General features: G+C 43.9%; 1 protein-coding gene across 10 annotated transcripts in view; it reads right to left on the minus strand.

Moving 5' to 3' along the window:
• EPB41L4B (erythrocyte membrane protein band 4.1 like 4B) overlaps positions 1-26,953 on the minus strand; it is a 139,093-nt gene that overhangs the window by 36,537 nt on the left and 75,603 nt on the right. For all 10 annotated transcript variants that reach the window (XM_070795238.1, XM_070795239.1, XM_070795243.1 and 7 more), the window contains 2 exons: positions 5,658-5,872; positions 3,651-3,769 (listed from right to left, as the gene is read on the minus strand). In XM_070795238.1, the coding sequence (XP_070651339.1) occupies positions 3,651-3,769; positions 5,658-5,872 (334 nt within the window). The remainder of the gene's footprint in view (positions 1-3,650; positions 3,770-5,657; positions 5,873-26,953) is intronic.

Raw genomic sequence — 26,953 nt, forward strand, 5'->3', positions numbered from 1 at the left:
CCATATTTTGTATTTTACATTCAATTTGAATTGTGAAAAGAGGTTGTATCATTCAATATGGAAATTCAGATTTCAAAACACACAGATGAATGGTAATTGGGCTTTGATATAATTGTCATTGTAAATAGCCCTTCTGTTTAAGGATGTCATTCAGGGATAAAGAAGTGATCAGATGCAGTTTTCAACTACTGATACAAATTGTCTACACGTTTCAAATCTGATGAAATTCAAATGTCTGTGACAATTTTGGGTGCACCTTTGGAAATGGGCAATCAGAATGTCTTCTCACCATTAACATATCCAAACCTTAGAAGAATCAGAGGATTCTTGAGACTGAAAAAAACCTTAAAAGCCATCAGAACCATTGGTTCCCAGTTGTGGTACCATGATAATTTATGATGCCTGTTGCAAGGATTGTTTTTATTAATGACAAGGAATCATAGTGTGAAGTCATATACTTGTCTATGTGTTAGGACAAAGTCATGGTTATCTGGCATCACTCTATTCTCCATGCTCACTGATCCATTTCTTCACGTGAAGGAGAAAAGAGGGGCATTATTGCTTGAGTGCATGAGAGTAGTAAAAGTTAGTCCTTCAGTCATGTCCAACTCTTTTCAACCCCATGGACTGTAGCCCACCAGGCTCCCTGTCCATGGAATTCTTCAGGCCAGAATACTGGAGTGGGTAGCCATTCCCTTCTCCAGGGGATCTTCCTGACCCAGGGATCAAACCAGGGTCTCCCACCTTGCAGGCAGATTCTTTACCATCTGAGCCACCAGGGAAGCCCTGAGTGCATGACAAGTGCTCAATAACTCACAGCTGCCTCAGCTACACCTTAACCCAGAGCAAGCCACGATTGTTAATGTCCCACAAGATTCACAGCAACTACAAATTACATACAACTTGTGAGTTCTCTGCTACTGTATGCTATACTTTCCTGCAAAATATTTTTGATTTTGCCAAGCTCCAGGTAAGCCTTTGTTAAAATGATTTATTGTGTGGACTGCAGAAGAAAAGTTGAAAACCTGGAGACTGAGAGAAAGAAGACCAATCCCAGGCACATAATCCATTAGGCTGACTCCAAACAGCTAGCACAAGCCTGCTCAATGAAGATGTGTTGATTGAATGAATATAAGTGCCATTCTGAAGGAAGAATTATTTTTCCAGCCAACTATCATTGAGGGTAGTACTGAAGAAAAAAGTAGGTGAACAGGATCTTAAAGTTGGGGCTCAAGAGTGATCAGAGGGACCCGAGGCTTCCCTACTGTGGTGGGTGAAGGGGATGGAGGGTCTTCTGAGAAACTCTGGAAGTCTAGTGTAGGCTAGAGGGATGTCTAGGGTGGAGGAACAGCCCAGACAGGAGGTATAATGTTCCTATGTTCATCAACTTGGGTAAGGAATGGGAGCTTTCCAGGCCAGATCTTCCAAATAATTAATTAATAGTTTGTTGTTGTTTAGTTGCTAAGTCATGTCCTACTCTTAGTGACCCCATGGACTGCAGCACATCAGGCTTCCCTGTCCTTCACTATCTCCTAGAGTTATCTAGACTCAATAATTAATTAATAGTTTGTTGTTGTTTAGTTGCTAAGTCATGTCCTACTCTTAGTGACCCCATGGACTGCAGCACATCAGGCTTCCCTGTCCTTCACTATCTCCTAGAGTTATCTAGACTCATGTCTGAGTCAGAGATGCCATCCAAACATCTCATCCTGTCACCTCCTTATCCTCCTGCTTAAATCTTTTCCAGCATCAGGGTCTTTCCCAATGAGTTGACTCTCTGCAGCAGTGGCCAGAGCATTGGACCTTCAGCATCAGTACTTTCAGTGAATATTCAGGATTGATTTCCTTTAGGATTGACTAGTTTGATCTCCACGTAGTCCAAGGGACTCTCAAGAGTCTTCTCCAGCACCATAGTTTGAAAGCATCAATTCTTTGGTGCTCAGCTTTCTTTATGGTCCAACTCTCACATCCATACATGACTATTGGAAAAACCATAGCTTTGACTATATGGACCTTTGTCAGCAAAGTGATGTTGGTAATTAATAATTTAATGTATAATTGAATTAATATAACTATAAATTATAATTTAAAAATAATTTAATTAATAATTAAATTGATATTGTTAATTAATTCCAAATTGTTAACTCCCTCTTACAAAGAGCAAAGCTAGGCACTGGGGTTAGAAAAAATGATCCATGAGTAAAGAAGACTATTCCTATAAGGATTTTTAAAAGTGTATGCAACAGTGGATCTCAACCAGGGGCAATTTTGCCCTTCAGGGGACATTTGGCAATTGTTGGAGACAATTTTGGTTGTCACACCAGGATGGGGTAGAGGCCAGGGGTGCTGCAAAACATCCTGCAACGCACAGGACAGGCTCTCCCCCAAAGCATCAGGCTGAAATATCACTAGAGCCTAAGGCGAGCGACCCTAGGGTAGGAACTGAAGAAGCATGTGCGAGTGCAAAGGGCACTGTACTGGGAGTCAGGGGTCCAGGGATTCAGCCACTGCTCTGACTTCGAGAATGCCAGGTCCCTTCCTCGGGTCTGAGATGTTAAAAAGGGTGAAGTAAATGATAGATTGACTCCAGCACTGGCTTTCTACAGTTCTAAGGTATAACTTGGTTTTTATAAGGCTGCCCATTTGGATATAAGAACAGGTCTAGCCAAAAGAGAACTTGGTCTTTGCCCAGTCCCTTCCTCAAGACCTCCATCCCTACTTTTTTATTTTTTGATTTTTTTTTTTAATACATAAGCCAGCCTTTTATTTTTTGGCCACATCATGCAGCATGCGGGATCTTAGTTTCCTGTGCAGGGATTGAACCCATGCCCCCTGCAACAGAAGTGTGGAGCTCTAACCACTGGACAGCCAGGGAAGTCTCCCTCCCTCCCTACTCTAATCCTTCCCTTCCTTCCGTTAGCAAACAGTTACTGAATATCTATGATGTGCCAGGTGCTGTCGGGGAGAGACAGAGAGTGCTATGGACTGAACTGTGTCCTCCCCAAATTTATATGTTGAAATCCTAACCATCCTTGTGATGGGATCTGGGCATGGGGCCTTTGAGAAGTAGTAATCAGACTGAGATAAAATCACATGGGTAGGACCCTCATGACGGGATTAATGGCTTTATAAGAAGAGGAAGAAAGAGCCCTCTATTCCGGCAGTGAGAAGGCAACTGGCTCCCAGCCAGGAAGAGAGCTCTCACCAGGGAACCAAATCATCCACATCTTGACCTTGGACTTCCCAAACTTCAGATCAATGAGAAATAAATGTCTGCTATTTAAGCCACCTGGTCTATGGTAATCTGTGATAGCAGCCCATGCAGACTAATACCAAGGAGTAAAACTGCAAAGAGGTAAATGTGGAGGCTTCCCTGGAGGAACTTCAGTTAGAAAGATGGAGAGGACCACGAACAGACCCAGGCTGAGGGGCTCAGCACCAGAGGCAGCCCCTACTGCTGTAACCCACCCCAAAAGAATATAAGTGAATTTCGGCTCCTAAGAGACATGCCTGAGCAGAAATGTCATGAGAAGTTGAGTAGAAATCCCTCCAAGACAAAGGCACATGCTTTAAGAGGCAGGCGGGGTCATAATGAGAGGTGTGAGTGAACCCCAGGTCCACATGCATCACCCAGCTCTGGTTCTTGGCACCTTATTTATATTGATGTGCAGAGCAGGCCAGGGTCCAGCAGGCTTCACAGTTTCCAGTTCCAGCTTCTTTAGATGGGCAGCGGCTTCGCTGAAAAGGGCAGGTGTTCCCGGACTCAGTTCTGTAAGTGAGTAAGGAAAGGTTGGAAGGGCAGAGAGATATAGGTGATGCAAGACACTTGCCAGAGACCACCCTCAGAGCCTTGCTGCCTGGTTCCTCCTCTGGCAGCTTGAATCTCTCAGGAATGTACTAGCAGGTGGGATGTGAGAACACTTTAAGGTCAAAGTTTCAAGGCCTAAGTCCCCCATATGTGAGCTGGATGACCCTGGGCAGATTACTTTACCTCTCTGAGCCTCTGAGCCATTTTCAAATGAAAATAAAATTACTTACCTTGCAGGGTTGCTGTGATTATTAAGTGAGGTAATTCATGTGCAAATGCTTTATCAATGGGAAAGCACTATGCACATTAGAAAGATTCGTGTTCAGGCTAACAGGCAGACGAATGTGCTCTTAAAAACCATGTTATACTTCTAAAATCAAATTCATTGTATGTTGGATTAGTTCACCACCACTCCTCCCACTAGCTTGTTTACATCTGTGGGTACATTAAATATTCATTAAACATTTGGTATTCATTACATATTAAAGTTTGTGCCAGGCATTGATAGCAACTGGGATCTGGGAAGCTGGAATAAGGAGGTGAATGAGACACAATTCTAGTCCATTTGGGAGACAGACACCTGTACAGATACTCCAAATACGAGTGACCAAAGATTTATTTAATCGTATATGGGGGCTTCCCTGGTGGCTCAATTGGTAAAGAATCCGCCTGCAATGCAAGAGACCTGGGTTTGATCGCTAGGTTGGGAAGATCCCTGGAGAAGGGAATGGCTACGCACTCCAGTATTCCGGCCTGGATAGTGAGGATAGGATCAATTTTTCAATACCAAAGTGAACGATGAGTTACCATTTCTAGCTCAGCCAACCCAGAATTGCTATTCACAGTCTACAAGTGAAGGCTCAATGGCTCATCCTTTTCACCAGCCACAGACTCATGAAATATCAGACCTGTAAGGTTCCCTTGGCCATCATCTCAATACCCTCCAGCCCATTCCATAGTTGAGAAAACCCTGGATCCAAGAGGGGATTGGCTCAACCATGAGAACTAGAATCCAAGCCTCTTGATTCTCACCTCTATCTTGGCACTTGTTCAAACCACATGTGATAAAGAACAAGTTCTCCCCTCACCTCCTGTCACACACAAATTCTTTGGTAAAATATAATAAAAAGGATTTTCTAGAAAAAGAAAAGAACAGGCATACAAAATCCAAGCCCACATTTTTAATTAGTTTTAACAGATACAAAATCACCCTGTCATATTGCTAGAAACATTTCTTTTTTTCCCTTTTTTTAAAAGATTTTTTTGATGTGGACCATTTTTAAAGTCTGTATTGTATTTGTTACAATATTGCTTCTGTTTTGTTTTGGTGTTTTGGTTCCGAGGCATGTGGGATTTCAGTTCTTTGATTGGGATCGAACCCACACCCCCTGCATTGGAAGGCAAAGTCTTAACCACTGGAACTCCAAGGAGGTCCCTAAAAACTTTTCTAATTTGTTTATTCTCCATTTCTGTGACTACTTTGGCAGTGTGCACTAGATCTACTTCACAGCTTGCTTTCAGAAGGCAAGAATGAGACAGAATGTGAGACTCAGTCACCTCACTCCCCTCTGTGTTCCACCGCTTGAGCCAGTGCTGGAGCAGAGAAACAGTGTGGAATGAGGCAGAGACATCTGCTCCCTCATAACAAAAGCAGAGTTGGCGGGTAAACCATAATCCCTAAATCACCTCTGCCTAATGCACAAGGCTCTTTTCTGCCCTCACCCAGACCTGGTAACCCAGTGCAGATATTACCACCATTCCAAGCTGCACCAATGTCTTGAGCATCTTGGAAAGTCACCCACGCCCTGCAGAACCGCTCCCCCACCTTGCCCTCTATGCCCCAACTTACTTGTAAGGGATTTGCTGCTGGAGTTTGGGGACCTGGAAAGCCCCTCCTTGTTCTCCAGGGTCAGCGAGAGGCCATAGTTCGTGTGGTGCTGGTGCTGGTGGTGGTGATGGTGGTGCCTTCCCGAAGCCTTGGCGGTGAACGGAGTGCCCCCGTTCTCCTCGAGGCCGAAAGGCAGCCGGTCCGAGCTGCTGAGCCCTGGGGAAGGGAGCGGGTAGCTGTGGAGGGTGTCAAAGTCAGGATTTAGAAAAGCAGAGAGTCTTGATACCCTTGTTTGTTCTTTAAATGATGTTCTCCAAGCATTGACAACCAAGAGAAATAGGTGTAACAAACAGTTCCGCAGAGTTACCGCAGAACAGGATGCGACGGCAACAACAGCAACTCAAAGGAAAAGCAGAACGTGGAAATTTGTATTTATCAGAGATGATAACCCTTAAAAAATTCTTAAGTTTGAAATAAATCTCAATTAAAAAAAAATACATCATCTAAATGGGAAGCATAAATCAAAGGCAATCATCAAATTAAAAAATAATTCATTAAACACCCTACCATAATAAGATCATGATACAAACTAGAAGCCTTGGAGTCACTTTCTCCTCCTCTCCATCAACCCCACCATGAAGAAAGCACCTGTTAAATGTTACTGCTACCTCTAATTCCAATTGCTCCACTTGGTGTTATTGCCATAAGGCTCTTGAAACAGATTCTCAAAGCTCTCCCAGCCTCTACTTCTTCTTGAGCCCATCTCTACAGAGCAGCAGTCAGAGAGCTGTTCTGCTTATGGTCTAGAGTGTGGCACTCCACCCTCCGGGAGCTTGAATACCTCTCTGCTGCTAGTGATTCTTAAGATGAAATCTGATGAGAGCTATGGATCTTCTCCGCAGAAAAAGACACCCAGACACAACATTTCACACTCAATTTCAGGCTCTCTTTCACCCCTCCATGGACCAAGGCTCAGAGCTTGGTTTGCAAGAAAAAATCCAAATTCCTTTATGTATCACTCATGCCTGCCCCCCGCTCCCCAACCAGTGATCTCATCCCATTCTCTTTGCAGCTCATCTTTGGCTATATTCTTCTCTATAGCCCCAAGTTCTTCCTGTCCTGGGGCCTTTCACCTCTTTCTGTTCCCTGGAGTTGTCCCTCATCACCAAATTCAGCTAAAGCACCCCTTCCTCCAGGAAGACTTCCAGCCTTTAAACCCAGATCAAAGTTCTCCTCACACCCCTAAGCAGAGCCAATCCCTTTTTCTGCTCATTCCCAGAGACCAGATTTTTGCTGCTTATTCCTTCACTCTGTCTTCAGGGAGCTCACACCCCAGGGTAGGAAACTGTCATTTAATCAGTTACAGTCACACTGGAATGAGCCGTGAAGGGAGTGTACAGGGGAAGGCAACCAGTTTCCTGGGGCTGGTAAAGGTGTTGGGCAAGGAATCATTAGAGAAGGGAGTCCACTGGGGGATATAGTCAAGTTTTGATGGACTTTCTTAAAACAGAATCTTTTTTTTTTTTTTTAACAGGAAACTATATTTCTTGTGTTTGCATGAGATTGATAACTCCCCTCAGGGTGGACCTATCAGAGCTCTCCCTCTTTCCAGGGACTTGCTCTGGAACATGATCCAATCAGGGACAATCAGATTTTCCAGGAGGTTTAACACATGGAAACAGAGAGAAAGGGTCTTTCTTCCTTTTTAAGAGTCAAATAAGGCTTTACTGTGACTTTTGTGGGCCCTAAGCCCTTTGGCCTTCATCTCGTCTCTAGAAAAAATATTAAAAAATACATTTTATGACTGCATTTATATTATAAAACAAAACAAATATATTAATATCAGATATTAAACCATTTTCTTCAACCAAAAATTCATTTTTTTCTTCTGACTTTAAAAGAAATGAAATCATTTCTGTGGGCCCCTAAAAGCATTGTGAGCCCAAGGCCCTGCATCTACTGTGCCTCATAGATAAGTCATGTTTGGCTATGAGGATGATATAAGTTGAGGCTACTTATAATTATATTCCCTGGACACAAAGAAGTATCTGTGGGACGTGGTCAATGCACAGAGGGACACGAGATGAGCAGAGGTTAAAGCTAGATGAAAAGGGGGTGGGGGAACCCTTACTGGTAGCATTTGAATCCCTGGTTCCAGCCATGCCTGAAGCTGGTCTACCACTGAACTTCTCAGTTATAAGTCCTATTTATTTATGTTTGATGTAGTTCGATTTCTCCCATTTATAACCCATGTGCTCTAAATCAGTGATGGTGTGTTGTTTTCTTATTGTTTTTTGCTTATTTGTTTTGTGGAATGTCTTCTTAATGCCAAGGTGGAAATGGCTATTAGAATCCTAAGGAATAGTATGAGCAAAGGAATGACATTTGAAAAAGCGGAATGGCTAGAGCGGGAATGACAAGTGGAAAAGGTTTAAGCAAAGGTGTGACATGATTAGAGTTCCATTTTAGAAAATTCACGTGGAGGGCTGTGTGGAGGACAGACACCCTAGAGACTATGATGGGCTAGATGAACTCGGTGGATGCAAGAGGGGGGCCCCTCTGGGCTATATCTGAAGAAGTGCAGGCGGGGTGTGCAGGCTAGGCGCGCGGGGCACAGGGGGAGGAGGTTCAGAGGAGGACTCTGCTGGAGATACAGGATGCTTTTCAGAAGAAACAGCACTTTTTTTTTTTTTGTACTTTTATTTCTGCACTTTTTTGCCCCTATGTTGTTCCATGGGCTAGGTCTCTGGTCCCACCCTGGCTGCCTCCTAGAGATTTTGCTCAGGACAGTTCAACAGGGAAATAAATGTGTGTGTATCTAAGAATGTGTGGGTGTGTCTTTTCTGGGGTCACAGTCAGCCTCACCTCTCCAACCTGAAGCACAACCAAGGCTATTCACCCTCCTCGTGGAGGCAGCAGTGGCAGCAGAAAAAAAGGGCACTGAGTTGTCACTGAAATTTCTAGCGTCTCGTCTTAGTTCTGCCCAACCTTGTGCAGGAATCTTGGCCAGCTGCCCTGGGCCACAGTTTCCTTCTCTGCGACATGAAAGGGGTCAGGTGATTTCTGGATGCATTTCCAGGCCAGAAAATCAGCCTTTACTCTCGCCCCCAACTCATTTACCCAGTACTTGCTCTGCCCCAGGCACTGGGTTACATAGTTTACACTGACCGTCCCATTTTATACATGTAGAGGCCCTGCTTAGTTCACAATGGGTGCTCCATAAATATTTGATAAAAGAAGGAAGGGAAGGCAGGAGGGAGAGAAGGAAAGAAGCAGGGAGAGGGGGAGGAAGGATGAACGCAGTGGTGGAGCTGGGATGTGACAACAGGGTGTGAAGTGCAGAGCTCGTGGGCATTATTTTCCCGTGTCTCCAGGACGGTGAAAATAATATCTGTCTTAAGGAGGCACAGAGACTGGGAGCTCAGAACAGACAAAATGCCCTTTGGCTTGGAAGGCTTCACAACTTGAGGCTCACCTTCCACCCACCCTGTTAGTAGCACACTGCTGCCCGCCTATTAAGGTCCGAATGGTCGAGGCAGCAAAAACAAACCAGAGAAACACTTAAAGCCAGAGAGACAGGCTGGGGGCATTGGCAGGACTTGAGAAGGGGAGAACACAGAGACGCGGAGGGGTCAGAAAACTGTGAATGTTTTAGCCTGGGGACCAGGAAAATGGCATGCTATTAACAGGAGAAAGGAGTTTGGGAGCGAGGACTACTTGGAGAAGAGAAACCATGATTTCATTTCAAATCGGTCACACTGAATGTGAGAATGAATCCCCAAGGAACAAGGTGCCCTACAGCAGAGATCTGGAGTACATTCAGGGCTGGAGGTTTGAGTAAGTTTTGAGTAAGAATTTCTGAGGAATGGTAAATAGATAAATAGATATCTCCCATGCTCACTCCAACCGACTCTCACTCTCCGCTTGGAATGTATGATGAAAAAGGACACTGAAGCTGCGCCCCGCTCAGGAGGAGGGAGTGCTGTGATTGATTAGTGATGTCTGCCATGGACTGGAAACAAGGCAGTAATATCATGTATCTTCTTGTCTTCCCAAGTTAAAAGCGTGTGTGTGTGTTTTATTTCTAAGAAACCCAGAGTGAAAAGTTAAACAGGGAAATCAATATATGTGCAGGGAGTGATAACGCGTATTTAATGTCACTTTCACTTTACAACACTGCTGGGGAAGGCTGAGAAAGAGACAAATGGGAAGAGAAGGGTCAGAGAAGCAGCATGGGTCTCTCAGGGTCTGAGTTTCTAGAAGAGCAAAGATTCCTAAGCAGGAGTGGAATGAGTTGGGTGCTTTCTCAGCTCATTCACACTGAGGACCGCCCAGGAGACCCTAACTGATGGCACTGCGTGGGGTTGTGGGTCCTTTAAGGAAACCACTGCTGCTGGCCTCATGGACTGTTCCCTGCAGAACTCCAGGGGGTGATGGTCACATAAGCTATGATGTAATGGCACCCACTGCACCTGCCCTGTCCACAGAACCTCAATGGAGGCCATGCCCACCTAGCAGCACTCAGCAGCTCATGAGCCTCAGGGCCCAGAGGCTGAGATCCAAGACATGAGGCCAGCTCCATGCTCACTGTCAACAGAGACTGAGGTTCACCAGGTTTCTGGCATTCTGGAAAGGAGGTCACAAGTCCTGGTTTTCAGAGGGTGATGGAAGAGGTGCACGCTTGCATGAGCTGGCAGTTGAGAAGGATCTGGTGTGAGAGAAGAGGGCTTCTATGTACCTAGCACACGCTAGGCACTCTAATGGTTAACTTTGACAGTTACCCTGCAAGGAAGCTGGTGTGGCCCCCTTTTACACTGGGACTTAATGAAGGGAAGTAACGTGCCCTGTTAGTAGATGTGAGTGAGAAGTTGTGTGGGCATGCGTGCTAACTCACTTCAGCCATGTCTGACTCTGTGCGACCCTATGGACTGTGGCCTGCCAGGCTCCTCTGTCCATGAGATTCTTCAGGCAAGAACACTGGAGTGGATTGCCATGCCCTCCTCCAGGGATCTTACCACTCCTGGGGATCAAAACCTGGTCTCCCGCATCTCCTGCATTGCAGGCGGACTCTACCACAGTGCCACCGGGGAAGCCCCTAACTGGATCTAATCTCTTCTCTTCCCTTCTCTCTGGAGAAGCCCCCTACTCTCATTTTGCTTCCAACTGTAGAGAAAACAGCATTCCTCCGGGGGCAGCCTGTGTCATATGGGATGTTCTTGACTGTATCAGCAGTGGACACAGCTCTGCAGATGCATGGTGGAGGGACCTTTACGGCCCTGCCTGATCCTGCCAGAGCTTCCCCACTCCCTGACTCTGGGATCCCAGCAGACCAAACAGATGGTACTCAATCAAAACGCATTGCATGCTGAAAAATGGGATAATTTTTCAGAGATTTATAAGTATAACATTGTAACATTATAATAATTATTATATTATTGTACCATTATTACACTAATTATTATAATAATTATAGTATTTAGTAAAATAATGGTATAAATGTTCAAAATAATCCTCCAGAATCCATTGCCAGAATTATGACCTGTGCAGGGCAAGGATTGGGGGAGGGTCTTGAGCTGAAACTTACAGGGCTTTCTCTCAGAAATAAGGCTGCGAATTTTCAAGTGCTCAGAGGAACCAATCACACACTCTATAGCTCAGTCAAGTTCTGGGTGATGTGGGCTTTTGCAAGCAGCTCTGAGGATCTAATCTTAGACGAAAAAGCATAGAATTGTAGAAACAGAACCACTCAGATATCATCCAGGTGTGCTGCACTGTGCTTAGTCGCTCAGTCGTGTCTGACTCTTTGAGACTCCATGGACTGCAGCCCACCAGGCTCCTCTGTCCATGGGGATTCTCCAGGCAAGAATACTGGAGTGGGTCCCCATGCCCTCCTCCAGGGGATCTTCCCAAACCAGGGATCGAACCCAGGTCTCCAGCATTGCAGGCAGATTCTTTACCAACTGAGCCACCAGGGAAGCCCAGTTAGGTGGTTTAAGATGCTGGATGAATAGTGAAAGCACCAGAGGAAACCCCTTACACGGCTGCTAGGAATGCCAAATGACACGACTGCTTTGAAAATTAGCCTGGAAGATTCTCAGAGAGGTTAAACATTGAGTTACCATCTGACCCAGCAATTCCATTCCTAGTTATGTACCCAAGAAGTGAAAATATGTCCGTACAAAGACTTGTACATAAACATTCATAGCAACACTATTCATAATAGCCAAAAGGTAGAAACAACCCAACTGTCTATCAACAGATGAACAGATAAATACCATGTGATATATCTATATAATAGAATATGATTCAGTCATAAAATGGAATGAAATATCAATCCATGCTATGATATCTATGAACCTTGAAAATATTATGCTAAGTAACAGAAGCCAAACCCCAAAGGCCACATACTACATAATTGTTTATATGAAATGTCCAGAATAGGCAAATCCATACAGATAGAAAGTAGACTAGGACTGGGGAGGATGGGCATGTGGTCTCTTTTAGGAGAAATGAAAATGTTCTAAAATTAAATTGTAGTGACTGTACTGCTTTGTGAAAATGCTAAAACCACTGAATTGTACCATTTTTAAATTGGTGAATTGCATAGTATGTAATTTATATCTTAATAAAGCTGATTAAAAACATCAACCAAGGGATATTTTTTAAAAAATCAATGTACAATCCTTACCCTGGCTAATTACATCATCTATCTCTAAATCCAATGTGCAGCCAGGGATAACAAACAATGCCCGAGTCCAATCTCCTCATTTCACATATGGGGAAATGGGGGCCTACTGGGGGGAAGGGGGAGGTGACCAGGTCACACAGTGGGTAACTGGCTGAGCTTGGGACACCATCCAGGACTCCGACCTCTCCGCTAGCCAAGCATCCCAAGTGCTGCCCATCTGCTGCATCTTTCCATCTGCCTCGGCTTCTATTTAAGGCACCAAACGCACTCATCGGGAAAATCCCAAGACCTCCTCCGAACCTCACTGCCTGAGACATCTCCGTGCACACATCTTGTCTTCTCAATGATACGGCAGGAACAGAGATTGTCATCTCACATGTTTTCATGTCCTTTAGTGATGTTGAGAAAACTAGTTCTACATTTCAGGGAAAAAAAAAAGAGACCTCTCCCTCACAATAGCTACCTAAATCCTTTAAACTGGCTCCTTCCCAGGCTGGGTTGGGCACCTCTCCCCAGCTTATTCTTATCTTACCCTTCCTGACTCCTCTTAGAGCCACTCTCTGCTCTCCCCTGCCCGGCTCTGTTTCTAAGGAAATGCATTTTCCAGTTTCCCTGCCCTCTGGTTTCTATGTAGGTTTGACCAATGGGAAGCACCGACAGAAACTGGAAGGTGGGAAAAGGAAATAAGCCAAGGTATTTCTCCCTCATTTCTCTCTACCTCTGAGGATGTTTTCAGCAGTAACACTCAGCCCCCTGGGGCTTCAGCTTGCACTAGACTGGCTTCCTGTGGCCCCAGCTCCTAGGCTTTGGAACACTGACATCTCTCTTTGTCCCTTTGTCTCCCCAGCTCTAGGAGTAATAAACAGGTTCTACTATTGTTCATTTCTGAGTTGCCTCACTGGTCACTTAAGCCACTTAGTTCTTCATCCCTGTGTAATCAACTCCCTGTATTAAATTCCCTCTGTAAGAAAAGCCTAGAGTGATTTCAGTTGTCCTGATTGCCCATGACTGATACACAATATCTTGTTCAGTTGCTCAGTCCTGTCTGACTCTTTGTGACCCCGTGGACTGCAACACACCAGGCTCCCCAGACCATACTCAAGGGAGGTCCCTTCCTTGAGTCTCTGTTTAATGGGCATAAAAGCAATGCCTGTCACTAGGTTATCAAGAGTGTCTAGTGAGGTGATGCCATTGGTCATTGAATTCAATGTGGAAACTGCCCTGTGCTTTGCAGATGGTTTCCAAAGACTGGTTTAACTTTGTTTCCCTCTAGTGGTTGGCACGGGCATTACAGTATAGCCGACTAAGATTTCAAGAGGCAACCACCTTACAGGGGATTTGTCATTGTTCAGTCAACTGCTCAGTAGTATCTGACTCTTTGTGACCCCATGGACTGCAGCACGCCAGGCTTCCCTGTCCTTCACCATCTCCTGGAGCTTGCTCAAACTCATGTCCGTTGAGTTGGTGATGCCATCCAACCATCTCATCTTCTGTCATCCCCTTCTCCTGTCTTCAATCTTTTCCAGCATTAGGGTCTTTTCTAGTGAGTTGGCTCTTGGCATCAGGTGGCCAAAGTAGGGGAGCTTAAGATTCAGCATCAGTTCTTCTTATGAATATTCAGGTCTGACTTTCTTTAGGATTAACTGTTTGGATCTCCTTGCAGTCCAAGAACTCTCAAAAATCTTCTCCAACATCACAGTTCAAAAGCAACAGTTCTTCAGTGCTCAGACTTCTTTATGGTCCGACTCTCACATCCATACATAACCACTGGAAAAACCATAGCTATGACTATACAGACCATTGTTGGCAAACTAATGTCTCTGCTTTTTAATATTCTGTCTAGGTTTGTCATAGCTTTTCTTCCAAGGAGCAAGTGTCTTTTAATTTCATGACTGCAGTCACCATCTGCAGTAATTTTGGAGCCCGAGAAAATAAAAAATCTGTAACTGTTTCCGTTGTTTTCCCCTTTATTTGCCATGAAGTGACGGGACCGGATGGCATGATCTTAGGTTTTTGAATGCTCAGTTTTAAGCCAGTTTTTTTCACTCTCCTCTTTCACCTTCAAGAGGCTCTTTAGTTTCTCTTCACTTCTGCCGTAAGGCAGATAAGACACAGTATCTATCCGTGTCTATTTCTGGATTCTTCATATTTCTATTGATCTATTTGTGTATTGCTAAACCAGCGCCAGACTGTCTTTTTAAAATACATTTTTATAGTTTTGTTTATTTTTGGCTGTGCTGGGTCTTTGTTGCTGTGTGGGCTTTTCTCTAACTGTGGTGAGTAGGGGCCACTCTTCATTGCAGGGCATGGATTCTCTTTGCAGGGGCCTCACTTGTGGGGAGCACAGGCCCTATAGTTGTGGCACAGGGGCTAAGTTGCCCCATGGCATGTGGGATCTTCCCAGACCAGGGATCAGACTCGATTCTCTTGCACTGGCAGACAGATTCTTTACCACTGAGGCAACGGGGAGGCCCAGCAAACTGTCTTAATTCCTTTTGTTTTAATATTTGAGTCTTAAATATCTGACGGGACAAGTCCTGTTTCCTTTCTCACATCGTTTTTCTTTTTGTCTCGGCTATCCTCATGCATTCACTCTTCCAGATTACAATTCAAGTTACTACCAAAAAAAAAAAAAAATCCCACTGGGATTATGATTTGAAGCATTAAATAGAATTGATTTGGGAGAATGAATTCACAAGGTATTTCTTAGCATTTATTCAGATCCTCTTAAATGTTCTTCAGTCAGAATTTAAACTTTTTCTGTAACAGTATGGAACATATCTTACTAACTTTATTCCTAGCTATATATCAGTTCTGTCACAGTTGGAAATGGGATCTCATTATTACATTTCTTCTTTTTTTTTTTTTTGCTACTAGATATATAAAACTACTAACTTTAGGCTATTTCTGCCTCTGGTCGCTTTGCTGGACTCATTAATTGGAATTCACTTGTATTTTAGGGATAATCACATGACTTTTGTTTTTGCCTTTCCAGCATTTATTCTTTATTTATTTTTAATTGGAGGATAATTATTTTCCAATACTGTGTTGGTTTCTGCCATACACTAACATGAGTCAGCCACAGGTATACATATATCCCTGCCCTATGAACCTCCCTCCCACCTCCCATTTCCCACCACATCCCACCCCAGCATTTATCTTTATTTTGCTTTCCTGGTGTATTGCATTGGTAAGGCCTCCTGAATGATACTGAATATTAGCAGCCATCTTTGCCTTATTTCTAAAATCGGTAGATTATCTCATGTTTCAATATTAAATGTTGATTTGTGACAAACTGTAAACTAGGTTAGAGACAGTCCTTCTACTCATAGCCTACTAAGAATCTTGAAAGATTAGTATGACTTATCTGAGCGAATCCACTCTGTTCCTAAGTGAACACTACTTTAAAGAGCTTTAAAAAAAATCTGTTCTCAAACTCGCTTTGATTTTACCATCAAACTTATCACTCCAGGTTTTAGAATTTAGTTTTCAAGAATCTGTATGACATTTCCCTGTCTATTCTTCTGGCATTTCCCCAAGACCCTACAGTTTTTCAAAGAGTACTGGTAGGTTCAGCAATGACATATTCAAATTTTCTTCAAGGCCTTTTTTTTTTTTTTCCTGAACCTGAAGACTTTAACTGTAAAGCTTTAACTTTAAAAAAGACTTTAACTGTAAAGTATTTCCTGACTACTCTGTCTTATCTTCAACTTCAATTTCATCCTCTTGGTTCTTTTTACCTTCTGTAGTTAGTATACTGACTAGCTTCCTTGTCAAAAGAGAAAAGCAAAACAGAAGTTGAGCAGCTCTTCTTCTGTCCTGTTAATTCCATATACCATCCTCAAGATGGCTCTGCTATTAAATAGTTCATCTTTTTGCTCCAACCAAAGCGTGCATCTATAGAGGTCCTTTTAAAAAAGGTCTCATCCCTTGTTTTTATATGTTCTACCTTCTTCTCCTACCTTTGCCACCTGATGCGAAGAACTGACTCACTGGAAAAGACCCTGGTGCTGGGAAAGATTGAAGGGAGGATAAAGGGACGACAGAGCATGAGATGGTTGTATGGCATCACCGACTCAATGGACATGAGTTTGAGCAAACCCTGGGAATTGGTGATACACAGGGAGGCCTGGCATGCTGCAGTTCATGGGGTCTCAAAGAGTCGGACATGACTGAGCTGAACTGACTTTCTTCTCTTTAATACACTGTTTTAAACTGTGGGTTCTGAATGCCTTCCTCTTTCAGATTACCTGATATTTTCAGTTTTTACATTTTCAGAATGTAAAAATATTCCCTCTTAGATCTACCCTCTGTTTGATATTTTTGAAATCTAATCTTCTACAGATTAGAATACATGGGGGATTACACCCTGAATTCCACTCATTTCATATTATTGATTCTAAGACACCAGGATCATTTTCTTCCGAGGGTCTTGTCACCCACACATTCCAACTCAGTCTTCCTCGCTGACCCAGCATTAACAACACAACACCAGCAGTGTTTCTTCTACCTTCCAAACAACCAAATCATCAGCCAGAGAGGCCAAGGCCTCAACGGATGCTCCGCTTGCAACTGAATGCCAGTGTCTGGATGGCCAAGAAGTTCCCCAAGGTGATAGGCCAGCATGCAGTCTCCTGGGAGAGCACAATGACATTCTCCATCCAAGGCCCTCTGGTGCCTCCTCTGGGCTGCTCAGTTCACCCTTAGGTGCTGCCTGTACTCAGCTGCTCTTTTACCTACGCTGGCTCATGTCTTGACCTCATAGCAGGGTTCCCAGAGGCAAGAACAGCTTCTCGGTAGTCTACACAGCAGCACATCAGTTCTCTAAACACCTTCCAGAGGAGCCTGCTTGGGTCAAACTGGCACCTGTTTTACTTTTAGCCTAAGTGGGGGCAACTCCATGTTCCTAATCAGAACTAAAGCATTAGGGTGAAGTGAAAGTTGCTCAGTCGTGTCCGACTCTTTGCAACGCCATGGACTATACAGTCCATGGAATTCTCCAGGCCAGAATACTGGAGTGGGTAGTCTTTCCCTTCTCCGGGGAATCTTCCCAACCCAGGGATTGAACCCAGGTCTCCCGCATTGTAGGTGGATTCCTTACCAGCTGAACCACAAGGGAAGCCCAAGCATTGGGGAGATGCTGACAAATATCTCAGTAGAACATCCCAATTAATAGGCTTCAGAAGGTTGCAAGTAGGTTAAACCACTTGTTCTCTTGGTTGTTGGAGCAAGTGAACAGGACTGGGGGAGCCTAGAGACTCAAGCAGCCTAGGGACTCAAGCAGCCTTGTCTGCTTACTCCAGTGTGTTCTGTGTGCTGTGTTTAGTCACTCCGTTGTATCTGACTCTTTGTGACCCCATGGACTATAGCCTGCCAGGCTCCTCTGTCGATGGGGATTCTCCAGGCAAGAATACTGGAGTGGGTTGCCATGCCCTCCCTTCTCCAGGGGATCTTCCCAACCCAGGGATCCAACTCAGGTCTCTGCATCGCAGGGGGATTCTTTACCATCTAAGTCACCAGGGAAGCCCAAGAACACTGGAGTGGGTAGCCTATCTTTTCTCCAGGGGATCTTCCTGTCCCAGGAATCGAACCAGGGTCTCCTGCATTGCAGGCGGATTCTTTACCAGCTGAGCTAGCAGGGAAGCCACCACCCCGCGCCCCACCCAGTGTGCTATACAACAACACAGTTTCTATGGGTGCCAAGGACAAGAAAAGGCTGGGAAGCACCATTTCTGGTCCATAATTCAGTCCATTAGCCTGGAATCGTGGCTCTTGATTGGGACTCTCTTAGCAGAATCCACTCAAGTACCATGACATCACAGCAGATGGTGTCAGCCAGAATCCTGCCTCCTGACTGTGCATTAATCATGCTCTCTAAATACCCTTGGGGGAGAGGCAGGGAAGCACTCACCTTCTGAATGCCCTGCACTGTGCTATCTATTAATTTACTTAATCTTTCAACATTTGAATAAGGAACAATTATTATTATCCTTATTTTACAGATTAGGAAACAGGACCAGAGAGACTAATTAACTCTCCCAAAGAGACACAGCTAGTAAATGGCAGAGCTGGGATCTGAACCCAGACGATGACTGTAGAGCCCTGTGCGCTCCTCAGTGCTAGGAGACTGTGGATCCCTGGGGATGATGAAAGCTGCAGTACCGTGACGTTAAAAGGATGCTAATTGGCACTTAGCTTTGGCTGTGCTGCCCTTTAGCTGTGGCCTTAGGTAACTCATTTCACCTCTCCGAGCCCCAGATGCTGCATTTTTGGACAAAGATTTATTAAGCATTTATATGTTAGGAACTCAGTTTAATGAAATAATTTGATCTCTGCCACGTCTGGCTGAGATAGGAGAAGGTGCATTTACCCATCACGGTTTCCAGGACATCTGTCACTTATTTCCATTTTAATTTAGCAGAAACTAAACAGAGTAGGCCTTACACCAACACACTGTTGCAAGTTCTTTTTGATTTAGTGCAAGCATACCACTTGGTGGTAAGAGTATAGTTGAAAACCATACCTTTCTCGTAATGGGTTTCAGAAGGAAACCGTACCTACATCTTAGAAATGTGACACATTACAAATATTAGGTCTATTAATTAGGGATGATTTCCCACAGTAACTTAGTGGTTATATTTTTTTAAAAGCGACCAGAGAGAAACAATGCCACCACCTCATTTATCTCTTGTCTGAAAAGGTCAAAATCACTTTTTTGGGTTTTTTTGCATGGTTTAATCTTTTATATGAGCTACTAATTGGCAGGAAAAAATTTTCCCCAATTTGTAAATATTTCAAGACATTTTCCAGGCAATCAACTTAGAACTGTCTAATGAGTGTTAACACAGGTGGTATCTGAATCCATAGACTGAACGCTCTTGTTTTCAATAGTTGATTAAATGCATGTGTGGTCAATTGCTCGGTTGTGTCCAACTCTTTGTGACTCCATGGACTGCAGGCCACCAGGCTCCTCTGTCCACAGGATTTCCTAGGCAAGAACAGTGGGGTGGGTTGCCATTTCCTCCACCAAGGGATCCTCCCAACTCAGGGAGTGAACCCACGTCTTCTGCACTGCAGGCTTGTTCTCTACCACTGAGCCACCAAAGAAGCCCAGTTTATTAGATGCCTGGGGCCAAAGACACCTGGTGCCAAATTCTCAAAAGCAATTCTCAGTGCCTATACAGTACCTGGCACAGGGAGGCAGCAGACCAAATATCTGTTGGATGGATGGTATAGTGCATTAAACTGGACTCTCCCTCGGTAACTTATCAAGTGTCCATTCATAACAGCTGCCTTTACTCTAGTCATGAATTCCCCAGTTGTCCCTAATGTTACATATGATCTCAGCAAAACTGCAGAGAAAAACATTACACATCTTAAGGAATGATGAGGTTTGTTTGGTGGTAACTGGGTCTCCGTCCCACGTAAGCTACAGCAGGATATGTTTCCATGTGTCAGTCTGGAGTTTTCCTTTGGTGACTCTGCTGTCCATTGGTTTCAATGAATAACTGTAAGCAAGTCAAACATCTGCCAGAAAATCCATTTTATCCTGATGTCATGCTTGCTCAGTTTTACGAAGCCTTAATCTAATTGTTTGTGTGGGAGGCTGTGAGGAAGGGCTCTATAACTTTTGTGGGGAGATCTAGGACTTTAGCAGTTCCAGATGAATTTCAGGATCTGGGTCCAAAGAATAAATATTTCATGAGTTCACTTCTGCACAGAAGCTCATGACTAAGAGCATATTCAACCTCTTTCCTGTCTGAAGAAAAAAATACTGACATAATTATTGTTGTTTTCCTCTAGAGAGTTCACTTTTAATAAATCCAACAGTGCTTTCCCTCCTTGCTTTCTTACAGATTCTCTTTTTGCCTCTCATGTCTGCATTTCAGTGCCTGCTGCTGCTGCTGCTGCTAAGTCGCTTTAGTTGTGTCCGACTCTGTGCAACCCCACAGACGGCAGCCCACCAGGCTCCCCCGTCCCTGGATTCTCCAGGCAAGAACACTGGAGTGGGTTGCCATTTCCTTCTCCAATGCATGAAAGTGAAAAGTGAAAGGGAAGTCACTCAGTTGTGTCCGACCCTCAGCGACCCCATGGACTGCAGCCCACCAGGCTCCTCTGTCCATGGGATTTTCTAGGCAAGAGTACTAGAGTGGGGTGCCATTGCCTTCTCCGATTTCAGTGCCTACTCTTAGCCTTAAAAGAATATTCTTCTTTCTTCCCCCTTTTCTTTAGATATGTATGTATGTGCTCAGTTGTTTAGCTGTCTCCAACTCTTTGTGGCCCCAGGCTCCTCTGTCCATGGAATTTTCCAGGCAACTATACTGGAGTAGGGAGCCATTTCCTACTCCAGGGGATCTTCCCAACCTAAGAACTGAACCCGAGTCTCTTGCATCTCCTGCACTGGCAGGAGGATTCTTTACCACTACAGCCACCTGGGAAGCCCTTCTTCAGGCAGGGAACAGCATTAACAGACTTGCCCCCAGCCACTGCTTCAAATGCATCCCCAATAGCATCGCACGAGAGCCCTCAAGGAACAGTTAAGACAAATAATTGTTGCCATGAAAGCACAACTGCCAGGGTATAAATTAATGTCTAAAGAGCCCGTCCTTGAACTTATGGTTGCTGGGAGGAAGGATGGGGTTCCAGAAGGGATAGTTAAGGAGTTTGGCATGGACATGTACACACCACTATATTTAAAATGGATAACCAGCAAGGACCTGCTGTATAGCACATGCAACTGCTCAGTGTTATGTGGCAGCCTGGATGGGAGGACAGTTTGGGGAAGATTGGATTCATGTTTATGTATTAGTGCCTAGGCTGTTCACCTACCTGAAACTGTCACGATGCTATTAATTGGTTATACCTCAATACAAACTAAAGTGCTTTTTTTTTTTTTAGAAGAGTCTGTTCTTTATCAGCCTCTGTAGTCTGAAAGAGCTATGGCAGATTCAGGCATGAGCTGCAAGGGTTATTTTTCTATTCAACAGACACCATCCAATATACCCAAATGAATGAAATTATTCATTCCAGAAAGAAGTTCAGGTTAGATGAATAATCTGTTCAGGGCCGGTTTTAGACACTCTAATTGCACAAGACCTAGTGTGAGCAGGAGCTGAACGCTGGGTATGAGGTTCTGAGGGGATACAGAAGGGGATTCATTTGTTTTGGTTTTCATTTGTGCTTAAAAAAAAAATCTCAAATGGTCTTCTCTCTGTCCTTCAATTCTTGGAGGTTAACCTCTGAAGCCATATACTGGGCCAAATTTTAAGGGCTTTCAAAATTGCCTTTAATATAGTCACAGCATCCCTACCCAGCCATGAATGCAGCTGGTGGAATTGTCAGCATAGCAACACCTTTTTGCTTTTGAGGTCTCAGCTGTAGAAAGAGGATGTGTAAACCATTCACTATTCAGTAGGGGATGATGAGGGAGATTTCTGCAGGTTTCTTCTAACATGAGCCTACGGGGATGTTCCTATAATTATTCTACATCTTTTAAGTGGATTGCCTAGGCTATAGCAGTTCTGGTATTTTAAATTCTGCAGTCTTCCCCCTAGTCAAACCACTAGTGAGTCTTGGAATGTGGCTGTGATTTCAGAATGCATGGATTAGAATTTTAATTGTAATTAAATGTAAATCTGTCCTTCCCTGATCAAATGCACCAGGGAAATTCACAATGTCTGAGTAGAAAGTTCTTAACTCCCAAACAGGAAACGGAATGTGGATATCAGAAATCAATTCCTTTATCCTGGATATTTTTAGGCTGCCCCTCTTCCTTTTTCAAATCTCCGGGGCATGAGGTATCATGCTGATTGTTACTTGAACTTCTCAAAAAATGCTTTTACAGACTATCTGGTAAAGATCAACTCTTCTCAGCCTTCCCTGTCTTCACTATTAAGAAGGCTAAGATGATGGGTTTTAGTTCATGCATCTGATCTTTACTAAAGAGTAGGACCCTAGATTAAGGGCTCCAGATGTTTTCACAGTAAACAAGGAACAAATGGCATTCAAAACGAGGAAAAGCTACGCAACTTAACCTCTAGAGGAATGCAACTGAAACAGAAATTCTGATTTTTAGACTAATCAGACTAATAAGACTTTAAAAGTTAGCAAAAGCTAGGAGCATGCTTCCTATGGGATCACAGAGGCCCTGACAGATTGCTATTGTGTGTGCAGAGGGGAGAGGTGTAATCAGATAGAACATCTCTGCAAGGAAATTTTATTAGGCAATATCCAAATTAAATGCGCACATTCCTTTTGGCCCAGCATCTCCACTTTAAGGAATTTATTCTTCAGATGGATTTGCTCAAGTGCACAAAGCATACAAGTTGTCATTTCAGAGATTCAAGGCAGCCTAAATGTCCATCAATACTGATTAGCTAAATAAATATGTGCTTGTTTATACACAGAATAGCTCTAGATTGATAAGAAATGCTGACAGTAGTTGCCGCTGGGGAGAACTAAGGAATAAAATGGTGGAAAGGAAAAGTAACTCTTATGGATATTTTTGAATTTTTACCACTCTCTGTATTACTTACTAAAAAAAAGTTGAAAGGCACAGCAGTTCCCTTTATTACTTTCTACTTTGTCTCCAAACAGTTAAAAGCGTCCTCTGCTTTGTGGAAGGTGAAATCCCAGGTTGGGACAGGTTGGAACTGAATGGGAACTCTGTTTCAGTTCTCTCAACTTGAGTCCAAAATGTCCCAGCAGAAAGGATTCTCCACCAATTCCTTCTCACCAATTCTTCAGACCAAGTCTTGCAGACTGGAAAGCATTGCCCACATTTCCCCTGAACAGTTACTTTCCCATATTCTCAGGCAGAAGTATCATTTCTATTTCCTTTTATCCCCTCTCAAAAGATTCCCATGCTGTTTCTGCTCTTCACTTGTTAGAGTTTCAGAGCCATGTCTTTACCTATTGTGTGAACCTTCTTCCATCTGATCTTTCCTTTGGAACCAAGCACCCCTTTCTGTTGCTAAACTTAGACCACACATCTCAACCCATCAACCTAGGAGATAGACCATTCCTTGAGCTAGACTTTCAGTCTCCTTGTCCTACTTCTTATCCCATGGACGGCTAAGGCCTTAAATCTCAAACTGCTAAAAATTGCTACCAGATAGCATTGAACATACCAGCTAGCACCAAACAAAGCGTCTTCCACACACAGTGCCATTTAATTCTCGTAATGGGGAGAGACTGTTCAATTCCATTTGGGATGAGGAAAATGAGGCATAGAGAAGATCTGAAACTGGCGAAAGGACACGTGACAGGTTAGGGGGCAAAGATGAGTCCACATTTCACCTACCCTGCGACTGCAGGACCCTTGCCCCAACAAAACCACCACTCCACATCGGATGGTGTAGTCTTTCTCTCATCAGCCTGCAACTTCCTGCCATTTTACTTCTGCAAACTTCCCCGTTACCCTACCACATGGTCCTCAGACCAGGGGTGTGCGATGCCCTCTTAAGTGGTTGGAATTCACTAGGCTCCTGCTTCAGCAGGAGGGCCCAACAAGGACCTAAGTCTTGGCTTGATAGATTCAGGGGGAGGAAGGTCATGATGAAATAAAAGCCATATAAAGAACCACTAGAATTCTCACATTCTTCTGCTTCACACTGAGCTTAAGGAAATGCAAAACTATGCCAAGAGGTCAGATGAAGCAGCTGCTTATGATGCATCCATCCATTTACTTTTGAACATTATGCCTCTTAAAAAAAAAAGTCAGCCTCTAATTAGTTAAAATTGAGACACTAAAACAAAGGCAAACAAAGCCAGATAAGAAGCTGTGCTTACCTGCCCACCTCAAACTGTCCTGCAGTGGCCATTAAAAGGATGGTTCTTAGGCCTCATCCCAACCACCTAGAGCCTCATCATCTCTATTTTTAACACACTGTTCAAGCAATTATTTGGCTTCCTAATTTTTTTTTTTTTTGGAGGGGGACAGGGCTTTCTGCAGAACTGTTGAGAATTTCTTTAGTGGAGTCTTAGCTGAATGTCAATTTCACCTCTATTTCACCTTTTATATACTCTTGAGATATCTTAAAATGCAATGCCTTTCTATAAAAGGACAATATGAAGGATCTTTGTGGGGATGGAAATGTTCTGCATCTTGACTGTATCAATGTCAATATCCAGGTATGATACTGTACTACAGTTTTGCAGGAGGTTACCACTGGAGGAAACTGTGTAAAGGATAAATCAGATTGATATTATTTTTTTACAACTGCATGTGAATATACAATCATCTCAAAAATAAAAATTTACTTTAAAAAGTGAAAAAGAAATGTGCCACCTTTCATGTGCAAAGAGGGGACTTTCCTTCATTTAGTGGCAATTTGCTTTTCCTCTATCTCTGCCCTCCTTATACCTTGCCTAGGAATTTGTTGCCTCTGGTAGCAAAATGCTGCAAGCAGATCATCCTAGGCCTATTTAGGGTTATTTACCTGGTACTTTGGGAAGATTCAGTCAGGCAGGGAATTGACTTACAGCCAAGTTTAGGAAATATTGATCAAAAGGGATCGATACGGCTGCTCGGGGAGCTCTTTGATGAGATCGGATCTTAAAAGACTAGTTAAAAGCTACGGAGTCAACGGCAACAAGAAGGATCTATCATTAGCTGAGTTCAGAGTAGGACCCAGGAGGCTCGAGTCACTGACCTGGAAGGATGGTGGGATATTAAGAGGCAGGAAAAACAAAGGACTCATGCACTGTCCTTTTTCCTTTCTCTTTGTTGTTAAAGAGAACCACTTTCAGTGGAAGTGGTAGACCAAGAGATGAAACAGGCAAGCAGGTTTTGAAGGCCAAGGTAATTACCTGTCATGATTGCAAGACTTTCCGTCCACACGAATTACATCAATCTGATGACACTGTCAATTCACTGTTATATCTTCTGAGAGATCACAGAAAAACAATGGATATTTACAAGGTCAGTAAGTAACTGAGTTTCAAAAACGCAAAAAGCTAATCCCTTTAGTTCATGGAATTCTGAGTACGGTTTTGCCAGCAGATAGTATTCCAAAAGAAATGACTAATTTGTGAGCTCTCAGGAAGGAAGAAGGGGATCATCTCAAATGAGTGATTCAATATGAAAATAACTCTCAATCTCTGCTCCTTTGAAAAGGGTGCTGTTGGTGCATGAATGCCTGAATGGAAGGGTGACTAGGCTGCAAGAGAAAGGGTAGGGGGATGGACAAGGTATGGAGGAGGGTTATTAGCTCACTGGTGATGGTGATGAACAAGGTTACAGACAACTGGTGTGGAGGAGGGACAGACAGACAGACACTACACTGCTGGTGGTGGGGGGTGACATCTTAGTAGTTCTGGATTTCGGTGTCGTGCCTCTTCAACATCATCTAATAAGTCCCCTGTAGATGTGGATCAACAGGGTCCCAAGTGGTGGAATAGTTAGCAGTGAAAGGCCTTAAAGTACAGATGGGCAGACAGACTTCGGGGTCAGAATTGAGTGACCACCTCTCAGTTGTGTGACCACTGGCAAGTTGCTTGGTTAGACCTAAGCCTGAGCTTCCCCATGTGAGAAAAGAGTATCACAGAGCAGTCAGGAAGATCAAATGACGTGACATATGCAGAGTTTGAAGCACACACCTGGCTACTAGCCCCTGTATGTTTGTGGGGATCAGTGTCCACCTACCAGAGTTTCCAATATCACACGGCTAGACCGTCCTCTGTCCTACTCAACATTATAGCAATGCCTCCAATGAGAACACCATAGGTACACTGAATAATATTCATGGGAGGCAGATGAATCCAGAAGATACATGGTGGTCAAAGTCCTGTTCAAGGGATGATGCTCCCAGCTGGGTATGGTTGTTCAGATTTTTTCAGACCAGCTCAGAAGTGATGGATTCTTGCCTGTCATCTGGTGAGATGTTTCCTTTAGAATGAATGTAACATAATTCATCTCCTGAACAGACATTCATTGAGCACTTGCTATTCATCAGGCATCAGGGAACAAAGGAGAGTGTGACACAAAGCTTAGACCTAAGGAATGTACCACCTCCAAGATGAGATGAATAAGAGAGGCATAAAACAGTGAGTATATCATTGACATACTTGGAGCCGGGGGAAGTAGTAGAACAGAGCACAGCGCCTAGCTCAACTGCAGAGCTGGGTGGGGGCAGTCAGAGTCCCTGGGAGAAGACAGCGATCATGAGCAGAGGCTTAAGGGATGAGCAGGAGTTGGGCAAAGAGGATGGGAGTGACAGCATCCTCAGCAGAAGGAACAGCATTTGCAAAGGCACAGATGGGAGTAACAGCAGGGTATGGTGAATGCCAGGAACTGCAAGCAGTTTGGTGTTGTAGGAGTTTAAACAGGAGGGTGAGAAATGGGGGGAAATACCCTAGTTGGAGCAACAGGACAGGAACAGATAGCGGGGGAATTCCAGAGAAGGCCTTGGACTTCATCCTGTGGGTGATGGAGAACCCTGGCAGATATCAAGCCTTGCAAGGATGCAATCAGATGGCGTTTTAGAAAGACCACTCCAGTGGTTGTGAGGAGGATGAGCTTGTCAGGTGATAGGAGTCAGGGAGATCAGGAAAAGGGTACCTCTCAGCCAGAAAGAAGATGCTGCTACAGACCACTGTTGATAGAGAGGAAATGTGGATTGACAGACAG

This window comes from Bos indicus, chromosome 8 (genome assembly GCF_029378745.1).
Source record: "Bos indicus isolate NIAB-ARS_2022 breed Sahiwal x Tharparkar chromosome 8, NIAB-ARS_B.indTharparkar_mat_pri_1.0, whole genome shotgun sequence".
In the NCBI taxonomy this organism is placed as follows: Eukaryota; Metazoa; Chordata; class Mammalia; order Artiodactyla; family Bovidae; genus Bos; species Bos indicus.